General features: G+C 33.9%; 2 protein-coding genes across 3 annotated transcripts in view; one reads left to right on the top strand and one right to left on the bottom strand.

Moving 5' to 3' along the window:
* Window positions 1–912: 912 nt before the first annotated feature.
* Window positions 913–21,913, bottom strand: part of LOC126774882 (protein lethal(2)essential for life) — a 101,996-nt gene continuing 80,995 nt past the window's right edge. The window contains exons 1-3 of one of the 2 annotated variants that reach the window (XM_050496533.1): window positions 3,564–3,696; window positions 1,882–2,112; window positions 913–1,437 (exon numbers count right to left, since the gene is read on the bottom strand). In XM_050496533.1, the coding sequence (XP_050352490.1) occupies window positions 1,093–1,437; window positions 1,882–2,112 (576 nt within the window). In that variant the 5' untranslated portion in view covers window positions 3,564–3,696 and the 3' untranslated portion in view covers window positions 913–1,092. Of the gene's footprint in view, window positions 1,438–1,881; window positions 2,115–3,563; window positions 3,697–21,913 lie in introns of those variants that run through there. The other variant, XM_050496534.1, reaches the window with a different exon arrangement.
* On the top strand, window positions 6,662–20,524 carry LOC126774817 (GPI ethanolamine phosphate transferase 2). The gene is made up of 13 exons (XM_050496429.1): window positions 6,662–7,167; window positions 7,335–7,521; window positions 7,780–7,845; window positions 9,122–9,331; window positions 9,946–10,149; window positions 10,806–10,939; window positions 11,010–11,200; window positions 12,473–12,663; window positions 13,541–14,127; window positions 14,485–14,597; window positions 15,892–16,499; window positions 18,089–18,261; window positions 19,334–20,524. The coding sequence occupies exons 1-13, from the start codon at window positions 7,010–7,012 to the stop codon at window positions 19,587–19,589; spliced, it is 3,078 nt and encodes a 1,025-aa protein (XP_050352386.1). The 5' UTR covers window positions 6,662–7,009; the 3' UTR covers window positions 19,590–20,524.

Genomic DNA, 21,913 nt, shown 5'->3' with positions numbered 1-21,913 from the left:
AATTCTAGTTCATTTTTGTTCAAGTACTTTGGCACATTTGTTCTATATCAGGCTTTCATATTCTTCGGTTTTTTTATTTCTTAATAATACATTAAGTTGTATTAATCAATAAAAAACAGTTGAACTCAAACGTAAAACAAACGTACGTTTGTGAATCTATCGTGACGGTGTGTTACGTCTCAGATTCTTACCTATAAAAACCAGATAGGTACCTACCTAATAAGAATGAATATAATATGAATGAATATATTATTATTATTATATGTAGTAGTCTATAGAGTTTCAAATTTTCATAAATGCTGTGTGGTAACTTGTAACTCGGCGGATTAGGCAATAATTTACAGACACATTTGTGTATTTATTATTGAGATGTAGATGTATGTGTAGCTTGTTATTAAACTTAAATATAAATGTTCTTATATAATAGTTATTATTTTCTTATCATGGGGTTGTACCAAGAATTAATTATAAGTAGGTACATACTGTAATATTATTTAAAAGAAAGTAAAATTCACGGATTTCACATCAATAGTCTAAATTTAAACCGAGTAAAAATGCGAAGCACATCTACTTGTATAATGAAACTTCCGAAATGTGTTGCGTATTCTGATAGAGTTTTATGTATTTTGATTTAAGAGTTTTTTTCAGCTAGACATCACAACTCAAAACGTCTTCACTTTATTAGTATATATATTAAATACATTTCATCTTATGCACATAGAGAGTTGCAAATTTTAATTATTATTATGATTAAAGAAACAACCTCACGCTTGACAAGTTGGTTCACAACATTTGTTTTTTTTAATGTTACATATAACTTTGGTACTTATGCGTTTATTATAAAAAAAAAAAAACTAAGATCTTTTTATGTGCTTAGGTTAGGTGCTATACATTCAGAAATAATAAAAATACTACTTTAGAAAATGTATAATATATTATACGTTCATTTACAGATTAGTGATGTTTTGCATTTCTTTTGAATAAACTAATTCGTTTTCGAATCGTTCCCGTTGTTGGCCAACAGCGGGTTAAAAATAAATGCTTAAAGTATTTCGATCGTTGCCTTATCTAACTGTATCGATGTCTCATTTATTAGGGGGAAGTGACAATGGGGACGGTTTGTTCGCGGGGCTGTTCCGTCACGGGAGCCTGAGGTTGCTTCGCTGGACCGGTTTTCATGATAGGAATTATCCTCTCTCCAGCGTTCGGGGGAGGGCGCTTCGGTGCTGTTATGGTGAGCACTCCGTCGGAGGATAGAGTGCTAGTGAGGTCGACCAGCTCATAGCCTGTGGGAAGGATGTATCTACGTGTGAACTGGCGTGATATGAATCCGTGCTCGTCTTGCTTTTCCTCGTGCTTGCCTTCGACTACGACTGAGTTATTGGAGGCTTTGACTGTTATTTCTTCAGGAGCGAATTGTTGGACATCTAATATGACCTGGAAATATATTTATTGATTATATTTTACTGAAATTGGTAATATAAATATATGCTATAATATTGTAAGTTATCTGCTTAAAATAAATTTTAAACAATTTTTTTTGTGAATAGAGATTTTTTTTATAGATTAGGTAGGCGAACAAGCATAAGGGCCACCTGATGGTAAGTGGTCACTAACGCCCATAGACATTGGTATTTTAAGAAATGTTATTCATCGCTTCAATCGCCAAGGCGCCGCCAACCTTGGGAACTAAGATGTTACACTGGCTCACTCACCCTTCAAACCGGAACACAACTATACCAAGTACTGCTGTTTCGCGGTACAATATCTGATAAGTGGTTGGTACCTACCCAGACGAGCTTGCACAAAGGTTAAAATAGGTAAGAAAGTACGTTTTAAGTAGGTTAGTATATCGAATTTGGAAAAATATATCCGTCTTACCTCAAATTTCTCCTTGGTAAGATTAATAGTAGAAGCGGACTCTTGTCTCGCGAGATTCGCTCTCCAGGGCCTGAAGTATGAATTCCTTAGGAGAGAGCTGGATGGGAAGCTGGAAAGAGAGGACAGTAGGTCGTCCTTCCTGAGGCCCACACCGAAATGCTGGTCCAACAGTCTAGAGGGACGCTCCCAGTCATCCCACCAGTCACGGAACATCATTGGGACAATCGACATCTAAAATAAATATCATTTTGCTTTTCAAACGAACAATACACGATCGTATTCAAAAATATATTATAGAATTAGAATGAAAGCATAAAATTATATATATTTTACATGATAATACTGATACGTGTTCAAATTATGTAAGAAACTAATATTGCATGCATTATTTTGACGTGAGCGATGAACATCACTCACGACCGATCGTTTGTTTTCGTAGCGCGTATTTTTGGCGATGAACAGCGTCCATCAAATCTACGTAATGCTACATATTAAATTAAGAACATTGTTATTATTATTATTACCTCATTAAATATTACAGAACTACAGTAAAAACTTACAGAAATATTAATATCAGTATCAATATGTATTTAAAGTAATTGAGACAGAATGAGAATGTGCTGTCGTCTTTAAAAAATAATAATATAAGTAAGTGGCAAACTAAATTATCAAAATTGAATGTATTCATAGTCGTAATAAATAATATGGTTTTTGTTACACTGTTTTTTTTTTAATATTAATGTGCATAATTAAAAACAAAAATAAAAACTTATAATAATCGATTTACGTGAGTCCAATTCTGTATTTAAAAAGACAACTCTTTTTTATTCAATAATAAACCAACGCTTATTTGAATTCAGACGTTTAAAACAAATAGACTGGTTATCAAGTCACCCGTGCTTAATTTTTTTTTTTTATAGAATAGGAAGGTGGACGAGCATATGGACCACCTGATGGTAAGTGGTCACCAAACGCTCTTAGACATTGGCATTGTAAGAAATGTCAACCATCGCTTATAGCCAATGCGCCACCAACCTTGGGAACTAAGATTTTATGTCCCTTGTGCATGTAATTACACTTTAATTTAAATTAAAAATTTAATTTAATTTTAATTAAAACTTTACTTTTAATTTCGAAAGCTATTTAGAATAATAGCTACGCCTGGTTTGTTTGTTTTGCAAATCTGTACTAAGACGAAGTTGAAATAGAGATTATTGTAAAGACAAACGTCTGGAACGATTCCACTAGTGATTCACCTGGAAACAGTTTTAGATCTGATGCAACAGACTGAACTAAATTTCTTTACGATAATAACTTTCGAGTCAAATCTTACTTTTGTCACAGATAAAAATAGTTCATTTATTAATAAATATTCAATGAGTCATTAGTTTATTTCGATTTGTTTTCCTATTATTATGACAATTACAATATATAATTAAGCGTTTTAATTTATTTATTTGAAGAGGTATTAATTATGTATTTCATACACATTACCAAGATAGTTAAAATGCACAAATTAAAACATATATTTTTTTAAAACAACGTAAATTAAAATTTTAAACGAATTCATGATACTTCTAAATATTGACTTACGAGAAAAAAAATTAAATACAGCCTTATTTTGTTTGTTTTAAGCACTAAATAATCGATGATAATAATTTAAAAAAAAAACACTCTGGTACCTTTTAGTGTTTTGTTTCGTTGCAGGCGCGCGCTGCGTAGTGCTCGTAAGACTACGGTGCGAGATTTCAGAACGGATTTAAATAGAACTTTTCTGCGACCCACACTGAAATGATTCAGCGGCGCACCTTGAACTTGAATATTATAATAACACCATTCTACCTGTTATTTACAGGAGACAAAATTAAATTTAATCGTTAATTTTGATTTTGTTAATGGTATGGAAACACGAGTGCACTCTCATGATCCAACATGACCGGAAGGAATTTAGAGACAAAATTTGGTTTGAAAGACGCGTTTTTGGGTCTTTCCAACCAAGCACCTCGCTATCTATAGCATTATTATCAAGTACTAGGCCAAATCATCAAAGAATCTAAATTCAGTGAGTTTTTAATAAATTTAGTAAGCGTCTATTTTATAGGATAGATTACATTTCATATCCTCTCCATATTTAATCGTGAAAGATTATTGGAATTTTCTAACACTAACGAAGAAAATACGTGAGCCGTTAGCGAACTATTTAGGTACTTAAAATCATTCCTTATAATATTTATTTATAATTGTCTACAAAAAATATTATTCGAGAATTAAAAAACCATATAGATTAAATTTGTTACACTACATTAAAATTTTATTTTATAAAAAAATATGCTCACTGTAGTATATGACGTATGTACATGACTGAAAAAATAATTATACATTCAAAACAGTAGGTGTCTTTCGAGAATAAACAGTTCAGGAATGGTGGGCGGCAATGAACAAGTGATACAGATACTTAATTTAGTTTCGTATTGTCAAACGAAATTCCTTTAAATATCCAATCTGATTTCGACGAAGTGTGACGTTTAGTGATGAGCGATGACAATTGATTAAGCAATTAATCAGCCGTTCAAAGTAGATTTATCACTAAAACATACCTAATCAGCTACAAGTTAATTCATTCCGACAATTCCGGTGTTAAGAGATAAGAAACTGAAAGAGATTTGTGTTAAAGTTTCTGAGGAACCACATAAACTCAATGATTATAATAAAATGTATGCACTAACATTTGATTAAAATTTAAAAAATCGTTACTATGATAGGGCTATATTGGGATAAAGGTTTTAAATAGTTCATTATGTTATGTAGTATAACACTGAAAAAACTTATAATTATTAAAAATTCTTACGATGGAATGTGCAATAATATCAATTATTGAATTGAGTACCTTGATAGAGATATAACATTTTCTTAATATCGAATGACTTAAGATATCTACCTACCAGTAAACGAAATATGGGTACTAATACGTGGAAGACCACGTTTTGTAAACAGTAGCATAATCGAGAACTGCAGTAGGTAATTGGTTTGTTGTCATTCGTACATTAATCATAGATGTGTTTGACGTGTAACTTATCCAGCTTCGCAATATATATATTGTTATTTAAATATATATTATTTAAAATGTATCCTATGGACTTTTAATTTTGTTTCTTATGTGCAATGACTTGTCGGTGTAGCACACTTGTTAGAATAAACTAATATATTGTAGTTGATAAATTAAATTACGATGAAGTTCTTCCATTATAAGACTCATGTCATTTAGCATGACATTCAACTTTTATTATTTCTTCTTAAGAATGTAGAATCATGAAATTTTGAACACTAATTTAATTGGTTATATTTGATGTAAATATGGCAATGAATTATATCACGTATTTTAAATATGAAATTGATTTGTAGGTAAATATTAAATTTGCCGTAAAATTTCTTGTAAGTACACAATTGGTAAATATGGTAATGATTAAAATCTTTACGTAGCTGTGAATTCAATCCTACTACGATTTTGTTAATCAATTCAACGAAAAATGATTGAATATCACACGTGGATACTATGCCACTCTACTGGAAAATTAAAAGGTGCCTTCAAGCCAAAAAACCGAGGAATATGGACTCGAGGTGTACTGGTTTTGCAAGCCAACGCACCCGTTCACAAGAGCCATGTTACAATGGCTGCCTTGCAAAAATGTGGTTACAAAACAACAAATCATCTACCTATAGTACAGACCTAGCTCCCTCGGATTATTATTTATTTCCAAAAACAATAAAAGAACTTCGTGGATTTTTTTGATTAATGATGATTCATCGTCAATAAAGAAGTTAATTCGGCAATTTTGAAGGCCTAGACAAAAATTAAGTGTGGATATATTGAAAAGAAAAAATATTATTCGATTATATTACCGCCCCTCCCCTTTTGACCACCCCTCGTAGTTGGCCCTAAGAATAAGTTTAGATAAGTACAGTGATAAATAAGTTTTACCAAGTTAAAAAATTCTAATCTAGTATACATGTACCTTAAAGCCACTTCAAACAAAAATATATTTATTAGATTCAGATGTTTAAATGGTACATACATACTCAATGATACATCTACAAACATTATTTCAAATAATGCTATACGTATACTACAATCTCATATCCAAGTTCTGCAATGACTATTTCAATGCAATGGCTTTACGTTTTAAAAAAAAAATCATAATAATATTAAATCTTTCTTTATTTCTTCTTAGAAAAAAACACCTCATATTACAATATAAGCTTACTAACTAGTGCAGAGCTTATTTGTATTATACGCATTGGGCATAAACCTGAAAACAGACTCGAGCAAAATGCAATAAAATGAAATTATTTACGATTATTATTACAATATTAATTATCATCAATCATGCGCTGTAAGCCAACACATTTTAAAGATGATTAACTAACACACCGACGCTGTTAACTGAGCTGGCGCAACTGCACGGCGCAGCGCATCGTTACGCATGTCTAGATGGCGCTGCTGACTGCAATTGTGAATGCAGTATTCAGAAAATGCAGTTAGCATTTCAGTTTTACTTTCGGACGTTTATTTTCTTAAGAAGGCGATTTTAAGAAGGCTACACCCAAACAACACACGTGTATATTTAAAAAAATATGATTTATTTTTGCTAATAATTAAAAACTTTTCTAATTTAATTATTAAAGTTTAATGGATCACAATATTACTGACATTGATAGCTGTCAAAAATCTAAATATCAATAAGTTAGTTGACATTTTATAAAAAACATGCATGGACCAAACTGCATCTTCAATAATCAATTGTTTTAAATCCTATTAATTATTTTGGATAAAATGTGAAGTAATTGCATAATTTCAATACGATTTTCACACATCACGTATATAAATACCTTACACCGTCGCCCAGTACCACCTTTAATTTAAAACGTAAACAAAATAAACCAGCAATTGAGCCGATCAAGCTTATCTTGCAAAAATATTCTGATATACTGATAATGTTACAAATGAAGTAATAAGTGTGTATTACTTCATTTATTAGTGGGGAAGATTGTGTAGATACGAAACACACGAGTATTGAAAGTGCGTGGTTAAACGTGTTAACAACACCGGCGAATAAGCGAATTCAAAATTATGTTGCACTGGCTTCAGCATCGATGGACAAGCCTTTGGTTGCTAATAACGGCCTTGGCAGCCTTATGCCTATTTCTATATGGTTTTTTCCCATTGAAATATCATTCAGGCAAACTGGCCACTATGGATGATTTACCAAATGTTATTAATGGAGTAAGGTGAGTTATATTTAAAGAGTAGATATCTGTAAAGTATAAAGCATGTGTTATTAGTTATGAATATTTTAATAAGTTTGAAAAAAACCAATTATCATTCTATTTTTAAAATTCATTGTTTAATTTCTTAGCTAACCAAAAATAACTGAATAGACATGTATAAATTTTAGTATTGATGGCCAACAAGTATACAATTCTGGTGAAAATAGTGTAATTCTGATGGTGATAGACGGTTTAAGATATGACTTTGCGACAGAGGAGTACATGCCATTCACTGGAGAACTTGTAAAAAATAAGTCAGCATGCCTTTATGTGTCTGTTGCTGAACCTCCCACAGTTACCATGCCAAGGATTAAGGTAACGCATTATATTGGTATTCAGTTATTTTGCAAATTTTTAATATAAAATAATTAAGTTCATATTTAATCTGAATGTAGTTTATATAAATAAATATAAATTATAAAGTTGTTTTATGTAGTCACACAACCAAAGAAAAAGTTTAAATGTTTTACTTGTTTTTTGAGAAAAATAATTGCTAAGAAACAATAATTATAAGAATTATTTGTATATTGTTATTATAAAATCATTATATTTAATACACAAAATATTACACAGTCACCAGACAGAAAGAAGGAAAAGGCACAGTGGAGGCGCACAATAAACTTCTGGAGGGATATCTTTGCAAGTGTCACTTTTTGTAATTATATCATGTTGCTTTATTTTTGGTGCTGGTGCCAAAGAAAAAACAATTTGTGTTTTTTTTTTTTATATATAATCTGTATTTTTTGATGCACAAATATTCTTCAATATAATTATGTTCAAAAAAGTTTTTTCTTTGGTATTGTGATTAAATGACACTACAATATTTAGCACCATACCTATCATTATTTTGGCCATTACACTCATTTAACATTTTATCAGTTACTACTGAAATAAAACCTTTTTTCATTCGAAGAAAGAGTGAAGATAAACAAACCTTAGATTTATATATTCCATGCTAATAGCTCTGGTATGTAAAGCAGTTTAATAGTTATTGGTTATTATACCTGTATTAATAATGCAACTAAAACAATTTAAAATAATGTATAAGTATTTAAATAGACTGTTCTGCTTATATTCTCTTTAATTTTGCTTCAAAAGTTCCAATAACAACTACGCTAGCTTTTAAAAAGTCATTGATCTACTATTCCTCATCAATTATGCAATTATTCATGATAATTGAGCAATTATATCAAATAAATGACTTTTTTTAATTTTCTTTTCTTCTTCTGTACTTGGAATAGGCTTTAGATTAATGTTATTTAATAAAACTTTATGTAGTATCAATTAAAATAGAAAATCATTATTAGAAATTAACAATTTTTTTTTCATAAAATCTATATTTCATTTTACGTAATCATCAAATGAGCAATGTATCTAAATGTTGTATTTAATATAATATTGAATAAGCAATTGTTGACATTATTGCTTGTAATTAAGAGTTATTTCAGCGTGTACATAGTTTTGTTTTGCATGAACAATCACAGCGCTAGTTACATATAATATAAATTTAAGTCTTTTCCTAAAAATTGCCTTAGAAAAAAGTAAGTAAAGTCACAAATGCCAATGTAGAAATGGTGTCATGAAAAAAAAAATGACATAGCATCATTGCATGTAATTTTCATGAACTTAAAGTGGACTTAAACTCAACCTATGAACAAATTTAATTTGACAAAACAAAATACTTGCTATCTTTTTTTAAGCCCACACATGTGAAAGAGATAGCAATATTATTTCCCTGTACAAATTTGTGTGATGATTCTTTATAATGATTTGCTACTTTACTTTTTACTTTTAATTTATGAAAAGACTGTCAAACAAACAAATCACATACAATATGATCATGCTTATTGATAATGGTTGTAATAGAAAATATTTTAGTTTTTTATTTTAACAAATTCGTTGTATCGTGCTTCAGGCTATGATGACTGGAAGTGTATCGACGTTTGCGGATGTAGCGTTGAACTTCGGCGCTCCCGCAGTGGTCGGTGATAGCGTGTTGCGAGTCGCGGCGGCGAAGGGCCGTCGCACCGTCATGTACGGCGACGACACGTGGCTCAGACTATTTCCTGGATTGTGGACGGAATCTGATGGCACCACTTCGTTCTTTGTCACAGATTATACAGAAGTAAGTGTCGAAAACTTACTATATTCAATGAAATTTATTATATACTAGTTTCCACCAGTGTATCATGGGGAGGAAGGTGTGTTAATATCCTTTGTCCTTTTCTGTACCACCGACAATTTGAATGCAAAACTTGACAATGAACGGTTGAGTAGTTAAGACGTGAAAGTGTAACGAACAAACAAGCCAGTGTAATTACAGGCACAAGGGACATAATATCTTAGGTCTCAAGGTTGGTGGCGCATTGGCGATGTAAGCGATGGTTGACATTTCTTACAATGCCAATGTGGTTGGCTTTGTAAGAAATATCAACCATCGTTGAATGGGCGTTGGTGACCACTTACCATCAGGTGGTACATATCCGTACGTCGTCCGCCTACCTATTCTATAAAAAAAAAACAAACAATCTCACTTTTACATTTATAATACAATATTAGTAAATAGATATACAATATATATCTGAGTATTAGAGGTATATGAGATACACAGATACACATACATAAATTTATATGTCCATGCTCATTTAATATTATAAATAATTTGGGAAGTGTCACAGCTTTTAAGGAGATCATAATTTGTCATGTTTAGACTTTTAACGAAATATGTTTTATTTCTAGGTCGATAACAACGTAACACGCCATCTCGATAAAATTCTAACTCCAGATGAGAAAAAGAAACCCCCGTTTGATTTGCTCGTCCTCCACTATTTGGGTCTCGATCACATCGGACACTTGGAAGGAGCGAGGAGTCCGAAAATAAAACCTAAACTTTTGGAAATGGACGACGTAGTCCAGAAAATATACAATGCTATGCAAAAATGGGTGACTATACTTGTTTAATTTAATTTTTTTACAGAAAAAGACCAGAGACAGCTAGAGCATTGATTTTTAAGGCGTTGATAGTTTGGGTTTATTTAAAACCTTTTTTCATTATAATTCATATCGAAAAAAATCTTTAAAAATATATATATATAGTTACATAATTCATAACATTTCCTCTTCGCTTCATATTTTTTTGAAGTAATTAGGAATAATAGACATAAATAAACAAAATATCCACTGTTTTTGTAACTGATTTCTCACTGATTTTTTTTATTGTCATCAGTATGTTAAATAATACAACTCCAAGGAAGTATTCGATTTATATTTTTCAAAATATTATTTAAAAAAAAAAACTACGTTATTAATGCTCGCGAATCAAAACGCAACCGTCGCCTAAAATATCAATGCGCGACAAGACGTCTTGCTGACCAGACCTGTGTGACTTTTCTCAGTAAAAACAGAGCACAAGGGGTATGAAGTCTGCGTGGGGCTTATTTATGTGCTTAATTTTATTTATCACTCATGTCCTGCTCAGTGGAGAAGGAAAATATTGTGAGGAAGCATGCACGTGTCGGCTGAAATTCTGTCACAGGTGGTGAAATAAGTTCCTAACCCGTTGATCGATCTCGTTCAAACCCTGCCATCCCTGCCCGCAGGACCGCAAGGCCGTCCTGCTGGTGTGCGGCGACCACGGCATGCGCGACGCGGGCGGCCACGGCGGCGCCTCCCCCGCGGAGCTGCTCGTGCCCCTCGTCTTGCTCTCGAACGACGGCTTCCGCTGCCCGCACGAGTTAGTTTACCCCTGTGGCGTATAATGAATAAATAGCCGGTGGGCAGACGTGACGCTGGGCGTGCCGCAGGGCGGGCGGCGGCACGGTGTCGCAGACGGACGTGGCGCCGTCGCTGGCGTGGCTGCTGGGCGCGCCGCCGCCGGGCGACAGCGCGGGCCGCGTGCTGGCGGCGCTGCTGCCGGCCGACCCGCGCCAGCACCTCTACCTGCTGCACGTGCTGGCCGAGCGGTCCGCGCGCCTCGTGCCCGCCACCGACAAGGGTGAGACGACGTCACGCCGCTCGGCTCTTACATTGATTTAGATTGTTCGATTGTCACATTTCAACTTATATTATTATTAGTAATATTTAATGGAAATCATCTCTTTATGTTTTTTACTATCGAATGGCCAGGCAAACGATGGCCAGGAAATTCCCCGCCTACGTACGAAGCGCTTTGAATCTAATGAATATTCATCATTCGCACTGCGAAACTATGGAATGCTTTGCCTGAGTCCATATGTCCTGATAGGTACAATGTTGGTGACTTCAAATGCAGAGTAAACAGGTTTCTTATCGGCAAGCGTGCTACATCCTAGACCGTGTCGATGCTTAACATCAGGCACGTCAACGGTCAAACGCTGGCCTATTAATTGTAAAAAAAAAATGTTGGTCGACCTCGTCAACGATCTCCATAGTAATTACAGAGTAAGAAGATATATTTGTCTTACTTTTCAAAAAAAATAGTATTTATTTAAATTAAAATGAAGCTTTTGCCCAATTTACTATTACATCTATCGAAAATCGAAGATCGAAGATAAACTGTTTCCACGATAACTAATCTCGGTCTAGATTAAAAGCAAAAAAGATAGCTTTATCAACCCGTAATCGAAATTATTTCAATTGTTCAATTAGTACAAAATAGTAAATATAGTAAAAAATCGATATTTATAATAATAATAATAATAATAATAAAATCATTTATTTCGACCGAACAGGAATCATAAATACAAAACAATAAATAGTAAAAAGACAAAAATTACAATAATAATATTTTACAGATTTAACATATTTTATAATTTGACAGTCGAATCGTAACGGTAACCGACCTCGCAGTTCTCCAACAAATGTAGGGATTCCTCAAGGGTATATTCTTAGTCCATTACTTTTCCTCATTTACATAAATGTATTGCCATATTTGGTACTATATTGCTGATTATTTAATTTTTAAATCAAACATTAATATATAAGGATTTGACGACGCTCTAACGCTCTCATTAGACGGGCCGGTGGTGTGATTGGTAGATACTTGCTTTCACGAAAGTTGTGGTTTCGATTCCCACCCAGGACAGACATTTGTGTGCATGAACATGTCTGTTTGTCCTGAGTCTGGGGGTAATTATCTATATAAGTATGTATTAACACAAGAAAAATAGTATATGTAGTATCAATTGTCTGGTTGCCATAGTACAAGCTCTGTACAAGCTTAGTTTGGGATTGTGTGTGAAAAATGTCCCAGGATATTATTATTATTATTCTTTCATTGTTATTTCAGAATTTTACAAACAATTCGAACGCGCTAAAACGCAATTCGCCCATTACTTGGTCACTGGACAGCAGAGCGCCGCCAAGATAGCGAAGGAATTCTACGAGGAATCTCTAGAGGAAATGTCCAAGTACCTCACAGAGACGACCACGGACTTCGACATGTTCTCTCTCATCGTCGCTACGGTTATTTTGTATCTTGTAAGTACGAAAACGATACTAATACTACAAATAATTTTATTGTACTAGTATTCTTATTATATATGTATGTTATTATGTATATTTATTTAAAAAAAAATTGAGATGATTAATACAGTAGAGACACCTTACCGCTTTATTTATTTATTTAATGTCCTTCACCCAAAGGTTGTCTGGAAGAGATCGCTCTTTTAGCGATAAGACCGCCTTTTGTACAAAATAGTTTTCGTTTTGTTTTTTTGGTTTGTGTTTAAAATGGTTCTGTAACTCTTTTGGTGTACGCTTTATTGATTTTTTTTTTTATAGAATAGGAAGGTGGACGAGCATATGGGCTACCTGACTGATGGTAAGTGGTCACCAAACGCCCTTAGACATTGGCATTGTAAGAAATGTCAACCATCGCTTATAGCCAAAGTATTGCTGTTTTGCGGTAGAATATCTGATGAGTGGGCGATACCTACCCAGACGAGCTTGCACAAAGCCCTACCACCAGTATTGTACACCAAAAGAGTTACATATTCTATTCTATTCGCCCGCGTGTTAGGGGGTTACAAAAGCAGTCCAAATTTCATCAAAATAGGTCCTTTCAAATAGGACTGAGTTACTTTCACATTCATAATATTAATATAATTTTTTTATAATATTTTTTCAATGCAGAAAGTAGTCTTAGCCTTAAAAAATATTTATTTTAAAAGAATTTTGTTTTTACATACATTAAAAGCCTTCTCCTCAAAAAAAGGAGAGGAGGCCTTAGCCCAGCAGTGGGACATCCACAGGCTGTTACTGTACTGTATTATACATTAAAAGAATATATAGATAAAACCTGATGATTATGTTAGTATGGGTTGATCTTTGAAGTTTTAAAATTTTTATTCTCCAGCTAGCCGGGGCCCTCCTCTGCGTAACACTCTTCTCTCTCCAACCGGAAATACGAAGAAAAATAAGCTTGCCAAAGTTACAACGCCAATCAAAAGCCAGTTCATTGATCGCATTCGTGATCGTACTGGTCATTTCCGCTTTCACACTGATCATATCCTGTTTTATAACGGAAACGAAGAGCCAGTTCTGTTCCTTCAGCCCGCAATGGAGTATAGCATTTGTAGCGGCGGCCGTAACGATAACAGTTACATACTTCATTGTCAAGACGACAATAGAAAATATCAAAGATCTCTCCACGTTGAGCGATCTGAACGCGATCGACTATTTGCTGATCATCGGCACGCTCTTTCATTCTTGGTCGTTCTTCGGCACGAGTTTCATAGAGGAGGAGCACATGACGTGGTACTTCTTTTGGAACACGCTGATGTTCTTCGTCCTGGTGCGGACGATCGTGGTTGTCGTGATGTATTTCACGAAGCGATGGTCGGGAGCCACGGAATATCAGGAGAAACCGGATCTACAGAATCGAATGAGCTCGGTCGGTGTCAGCATCGTGCCCCAGTGGGTGCTGTTGATCGCTTTGCATAGGTAAGATTTCATAGCCTTAATAAGTCAACAGTATTTTGCTGGTGGTGATCTCGTCTGAGCTGTTATCGCTAATAAGAGGAAAAGTGTGTTGCTCTGTTTCGGTATAAAAGAGAAGCCAGTGTAATAGCAGGCACAGGGGATATAACATCAAGTTCTTAAGTTTGTCTATGGGTGGTGTTAGTCTATACTTTGCTCATCTGCTTTATAATTATAAATAAAAAAAAGGTGTAACTGCCGCCCGATTTTTAAACTGTCATAATATGTGGCTTTTTATGAAATTATTTATTTATCCGTGTTTTTTATTTTAATTGGACGTAATTATTTAATTTGATTCAAACATAATTTTACAACTTTCAGATATTTAAGGACAATGAACCAAACTGGGGATCGTTGGTTGTTTCTCCCAGATACAGCGGATTGGTTGAACTCGCCTGAAAACGCTTTCTATCTAGAAGCACATCTTGTTTTAGGTAAATAATATATATTTATAAATAATATAACACGTAATAATAATTATTAAAATAGTAAATTTGTATAAACAGAAATATTTAAAATATAAAGGTCAGTAACAACATCAATCATCGGTTATCATTAATAAAATAATTATAATTGAAAATATTGCAAAGAGCAACTGATTCTATTAATATTATTTTAATGATCATGTCGTATACACATGTTTAGGAATGTAATCTAGCTTAAAATTCTATAAGTTGGTAATTTTAATGTAAGTTCTGATTGTGTTCTATTTGTGTAAATATAAAGTAACAGTCTGTAAATGTCCCACTGCTGGGCTAAGGCCTCCTCTCCCTTTTTGAGGAGAAGGTTTGAAGCTCATTCCACCACGCTGCTCCAATACAGGTTGGTGGAATACACATGTGGCAAAATTTCAATGAAATTAGACACATGCAGGTTTCCTCGCGATGTTTTCCTTCACCGAAAAGCAAGAGATGAATTATAAACACAAATTAAGCACGTGAAAATTCAGAGGAGCTTGCCCGGGTTTTAACCCACGTTCATCGGTTAACTATATAAATAAATAAATGACTGCCTCGTTGGTCTAGTGGCTTGATAGAAGGCCTCAGATCTGGAGGTCCTGGGTTCAATTCCCAGGTCGGGCCAATGAAAGTTATTGGGTTTTTCTGTCAGAAAATTCTCAGTAGCAGCCCGGAGTCTGGAAGTTGGAAGTGTGAACACTCCCGTCCTCGGAAAGCACGAAAAGCCGTTGGTCCTGCGTCTGAACTCTTTCCGGTCGTGTCGGATTGCCGTCCCATCGGATTATGAGAGTTAAGGAAAGAGAGTGCACCTGTGTATGCGCACACACTTATGCACTATAATATCTCCTGCGTAGTTGGCTAATCTCTCTTGAGATTGGCCGTGGCCGAAATCGGTCTGGAGGATTATTATTATTATATAAATAAATAAATAAAACGTCAGAGCAGCACGTATATTAAAGTAAAATTATAATATTAATAACATTAAATCAGTTAGCATACCACCTTTCATAAATTTTATCATACAAATACATTTAAAGTACCCACATAATTTATTTGCACTTCATGTAACTTCTCTAATTAATTATATTTGTGTACTGGTTAGATTATTTTCCCTTTTTAAATTATTTTTAACATATGCAATATATGTTATTTTTTTCAATATTAAACCCATCAATATTGTTATGATTCAAGTGAATTCCTTACATTTTCCCTTGACACTATGAATATATTATAAATCTCATATTAACATTGCCTAATTCAATTTTTTCAGGCAGTCTTCTAACTTTATCAATATGCCTTTGGAACATTCGCTTCATGAACAATTATATGCAGACACACTCGGCGCTAACTATTTTGGCAACGGCGTGCATATTCTGCCACCGGATCGCGACCAACGCTTTAGGGTCGCCCTTCCCCATCATAAAGACCTTTGACCCCGTTATAATAGTTAATATATTTTGGGGACTACTGATAAGCCAAGTGATCTTCGAGCTTCTCACTTACATTGGAATCTTTAAATCGTGCGGCTTTCCATTGAAGAGTGACAATAAATTTGCATACAACAAGCCCAAAGCAAAGAATGAAGATATTTTCTACGATAGAGTGGAGGAGCCTTGGAATATAGATGAAGTGAAGCTGAACCTCGCTCGATCGATCACTCATATCATGTTCAATGATTTAATGTTAATAATAATTCTACTAATGAAGCCGCATAACGTGATAATGGTCCCGAGCATTTATTTTACCTGCAAGCTGACGTCAAAGTGCTTAGACCATAAACTGTTGGACGCTAGAAAGAGAAAGGATACGGAAATTTTAGATGTACTGAGCAATTCGCTCGTTCACCTTTGGATTGGAGTCCTGTTTTTCTTTTATCAGGTATGTGTAGTTTTTTTTTTTTGAGTAAATTTTAATGACAGGTGAAGTAAATATATAATCCACTAAGACCTTGAGCTGAGATGACATTATTGGTCGAGTTTAAAAATAATCTATGGTATTTATTATGGATTCGCGAAATAGCGTTTTGGGTGTTGGCGAATTTATTATCAGAACTCTTGAAGTAAAATTAAAATGGATATAATCTGTACAAATAAATACAATTTAAGTTTATCTGTGATTAAGTAAGTAAGTAAAATAACTGCCTATTTTAAAGTGAATATGGCTGTTTGCGAGTTACCAAAAAACAAAACCATCATTTTTAAAATTTTTAATTATTTGTCCAGGCTAATCTTAGAAACGGCTAAATATTACAAATTGAAAGGTTCCGTTTAGTTTTTTATTATCAAAATCGGTTGAGCCTATCAAAAGTTATAAAAACGTACGTATGTTTGTTGTTATAATATATGTTGCGCTCATTAGCCCATAGATGGCGGTGTGCTAAATAAGTCAATTTCTGAATCGCGGTGTCCAGAATTTCCGGAGTAGTGACTTTCTGACGTACATATTAGCTTTCGCGTTTCGTTCAAATTTGCGTTATCGTTATTCTGCAGTCGTTTCGTCTGATTGTTATGATTTATTTCATTATTATAATTTACATTAATAATATAACAACCCTGCTAATCACCTTAAATATATATATACATATTTAAGTATATATATATATATATATATAAGTTATATATATATATATATAAGTTTGCTTTTAATTGTTTAATTTTATCCTTATTAATTAGATTAGAAGGGTTGTATTTTTTCTATTACTTGCCGCTGCTTCACCCACGGGCAACTGTATGTAGCATGTTCACGTGTCATGTTAAGTCCTAACACATCGTTAGCTTAGCAAATGGAAATACTACATCTAAAATAGTATATAAGGAGGCATTACAATAATTCAGTATATCAATTTACCTTTAATTTCTTTTATAATAATAATCGTACTAATATCTTAAATACGAAAAATTGTGTATTTTGTAAATATTTCATACTTTGTCACGCTTTATAACAGATAAAATATAACAAAAATAACATATTTTGGCCTTTTTACCCCGTTCTAGTTCGTTCGGCTAGTTCGTTCAATAAATAAAGATATATTTTTATCTACAATTATTTGTAGTGTATAATATAGCAAAGCGATTAGAAAGTCGCATGAAATATTCCTACTACCATTGGAATGGGCTACTGGTCGATTATTTTTAATTTAGAAATTTTTGTATTTATGCAAGCGAATTGGGTTAGGTTAGTTTCTACTGCACAAGATGTCGCGTTGAGCTTAATTTTTACTAAATGCCGGGATTACTTTTAACTTAAACATTTTGATAAGAAGCTGGGCACTCACTAAGATAGATTATAATGCGAAATCTACCCAAGCTCAACGCTAACTACTGCCCGGCTACGGCTCGCCAGTGGGAAGGCCGAACGTGAACGACATCTGCGCAAAAACTTCGCACGTTTTTCGAAAGTAAAGCATCGATCTAAGTAAAGAAGTGAACCCGGCCCGCACACTAAAAAGTTCGGCACGGTGTCGGCAGGGCAACTCGAACAGCCTGGCGTCCGTGGAGCTGGGCGCGGGCTACGTGGGGCTGCGCGCGTACAGCGCGGCGCGCGTGGCGCTGCGCGTGGGGCTGCACGCGTACGCCGCGCCCGCGCTGGCCGCCGCGCAGCTGCTCTGCGCCGCCGCCGCGCGCGCCGCGCACTGGCACGGGTCGGTACTCCTTTATTTCCTTACTTGTTAGTGATATCGGAATATTTTATATGTATTTTTTTTTTATAGAATACGAAGGCGGACGAGCATATGGGCCACCTGATGGTAAGTGGTCACCGACGCCCATAGACATTGGCATTGTAAGAAATGTTAACCATTGCTTACATCACCAATGCGCCACCAACCTTGAGAACTAAGATGTTATGTCCCTTGTGCCTGTAATTACACTGGCTCACTCACCCTGGCGCACTCAACCTTCAAACCGGAACACAACAATACCGAGTACTGCTGTTTTGCGGTATAGTATCTGATGAGTGGGTGGTACCTACCCAGACGAGCTTGCACAGAGCTCTACCACCAGTAATTGGGATTCTTTCTGTGCTTGCGGTAGCTTTGAAGACTTACCCAATGGGTGCAATCTAGATTTTCTTTCTTCTATGTGGCCTAGTATTACCAAAAGTTTGTTCGAACACTTATTTCTGGAGATCTGGCCGATCCGCCGTCCTATCAGATTATATGATTGTGAGAATAAAGAGAGCACTATTATTTTAAGATTTGGAAGCGCGCAAGCATGTGCACTATAAGAATAGGAAGAATTGTTGCCGTAACCGAAATCGTTCTGGTGCACAACATACTCTTATACCAAACGATTGCTTTTGCGAATCCTTCCCCTCCGCTCGGGAATATTTAAAAACAGTGTTCGTTGTATTTAAATCCTTATTAGCAGGAAACTTAAAATAGTCATTCTGTATTTTTAAACTAAGTCCATTATCCACGTTTTCATCCTGAGATTATCAGGCAAAATTTCTTATTTCTAACTTGCATGGTCATCCTCGCCGCTCAAACGTCGAGGGCCAATAGTCGTCGAGGGCCAATGGTTCGCGCCAGAGATTTAAGAGTAGTTTAAACTCCTAAGGTACTAGGCTATTCCAGCCGTTGGTCAGTTGTCTAGCATGTTAGGGGTTAGACCTGTTAGGGCTCAATTGTTAGTGACGTTTCTCCCTGACTTCTGCACCTACTGTATAAAACTGGTATAATATATGATAAACTGATATTAACTATTTGTTTCCAGGTATTTAGAATCGGTGTGGAGAGTGATAAATATTTTCGCCTTGCAAAGGGTATACCAGCTCGTAATATACTGTTTCATAGCAATTTTGTTTAGGCATCATTTATTCGTATGGACAGTTTTTTCACCAAAGTTACTATACGACTTTGTCGCTACGGTGTTTTCAGTACAAGCGTTGTCTACGATATTCGTAATAGTACTGCTGACGCATGCGTCGAGTTGGATCGCGAAAAAATTAACGTACAAATCAACAGTGTGAATTAAATGTCAGATCACGTATTAAAGTACAATAATTTAAATGGAATAATATTAGAATAATAACTGTATATATTTCTTACGTAGCATGGGTACGGTGAAGATTCTAGAGAAGTAGTTAATAATAAAACCGAATGAATTACTAATCGAATTATTTTACCGTAAAGGATGAATCGATATTGAAAACAAAAATTTAGGCACAATAAAAAAGCAGTTTTTATATTATTTAAAATGTATTAATATGATAACTGCAATTATATGACTTCTTTCAAATCATTAAAAAGTAAACACTCTAATTTACGATTCATCACATTACGATTCGAGTGTTTGTCATATAAATTTAAAATACAAAAATTACACATAATTTTTGTTTATCTAGTTCTATACACTTTAAAATTACCGTTTTTAATTAATCATGCTATGGGAATAAGATTATGTACATAGAAAATAATGTTTGATTTACGGTATATTTATACCTATTTAAAAATCAGACCACTTTTCTACTCGACGTAAAAAACCCACAGGTGTCGGAAAGACATTTTAACACGCGTATCCACCAACCCGTAGTAGAGCAACAAAGTGTAATAAACTCTAATTCTTTAAAAAATATCACCTGCAATCGAAGGACATTTACTCGTAACTATTTTTATTCTTAATTGTATATTGGTGTCGGCCCTACTGGCCTTCTCAGCATGAGACGAACATCCTACGGTCTCCTACGAGAACGCACTGTAAATCAGTATTCGTGGCGCCACCTGTCATTCCTCCCTAGAAATAAAATGTATTACTAGGAAGGAATGACAGGTGACGTTAAATCCTTATTGAATAGTCGATGTGTTTCGTTAATCTATTTGTAAATTAATAAAAATTATAAATTTAATATCGTAATATAGACAAAATAACTTTTCATACCCTCCCGTAACTATTTTGAAAATAATAGAAATCAAATAAACATGTTCCTAAATCTTATATATTTCATGTATATAATTTATGTACATTATTTATTCATGATTATATGTTATATAACAACTACTTGGAGTAGAAAGTTAATTTTATTTATTGACATATTATTTATTTCAATTTGCAACAAATTTCTATTTAGATATTAGTTAATATTATAATCAGGTATTTTTGTGTATAGCTTATAAGCCAAATGGAGAGATTTATGTACAAATATATGTATTAAAGTTTGTTTTCCTGTTGTAATCGAATACGTATGTATGCATAATATTTTAAACATATGTAATAGTTTTAATAGTACTGTACGAGATGGATTCATTAAATGTGACTATTAATGCGGACAAAGAAGTTTCAATCAAAATAGTATTTACCCTTCAATCAGGAACACAACAATACTTGGTATTGCTGTTTAGCGGTAGAACATCTGATTAGTGGGTGGTGCCTACCCAGACGGGTTTGCACATATCCCTACCACCTAGTAAAACAATAATCGTCGAAACTTCTCTGTAAAACTTACATATTTTTAAGAGTCGTTTGCATAATTATTATTTATCAATATAACTATAGCATGTTGTATTATTATATGTATATGGTTATTTATTTCTTATATAAGTTTATATGTATGTATAAGTATATTGGTATATTACATATTTGTATTAAGCTCAATAAATTTTAGGTAAAAGTTGTATGCACACAATGCCCGATTAGTGATCCTGGCCAAAAAAAAAACATAAACAATTCTCTACAGAGGTCGCCTGGAAGAGATCACTATAAGTGATAAGGCCGCCTTTGCATACTATATTTTCTACTAGCTTTATATGTTATTAAATGTTTGTAAATTGTGTGCAATAAAGGATTAATAAAAACATAAATGTTTCTTTAGTTTTGTTTAAAGTTAAATAACGATAATATAGTTTAATTATGATACTTTTAATAAATTAGTACCTCATGTACAAATATTGTAAATTTATTGACGTAATGTGACGTCATCACAGTTACCATCATCAACATTTATTAAATAGTTTCATTATATTATTTTAAGTTAAAGATATTTTCAAAATGACTTCACTCAAAATGATATAGGATTATTGTCTGTTATTTGCAAGTTAATATAACAAAAACTGTTTTATAATTGTCAAATAATACTACATGCTGCCATAACTAAAGACAAAGATATATAAGAAGACAAAGAAAAACTTCAACTTTCAAAGAATTGTCTCACAAGAAGTAATTTATGAATTGTGCATTAACGTTGGAATTTACAAAATTGAGAATTTATTTGAGTAAAAATTTAGGTATTAATTTTTTTACTGTATGGATTTGTTGTAAATTTATTCTATTTTAATAACTACCATTCCAAACTATTTT

This window comes from Nymphalis io, chromosome 17, assembly GCF_905147045.1.
Source record: "Nymphalis io chromosome 17, ilAglIoxx1.1, whole genome shotgun sequence".
Lineage (NCBI taxonomy): Eukaryota > Metazoa > Arthropoda > Insecta > Lepidoptera > Nymphalidae > Nymphalis > Nymphalis io.
Note: the sequence above shows the minus strand (reverse complement) of the source record. Positions and strands in the feature narration are given on the sequence as shown.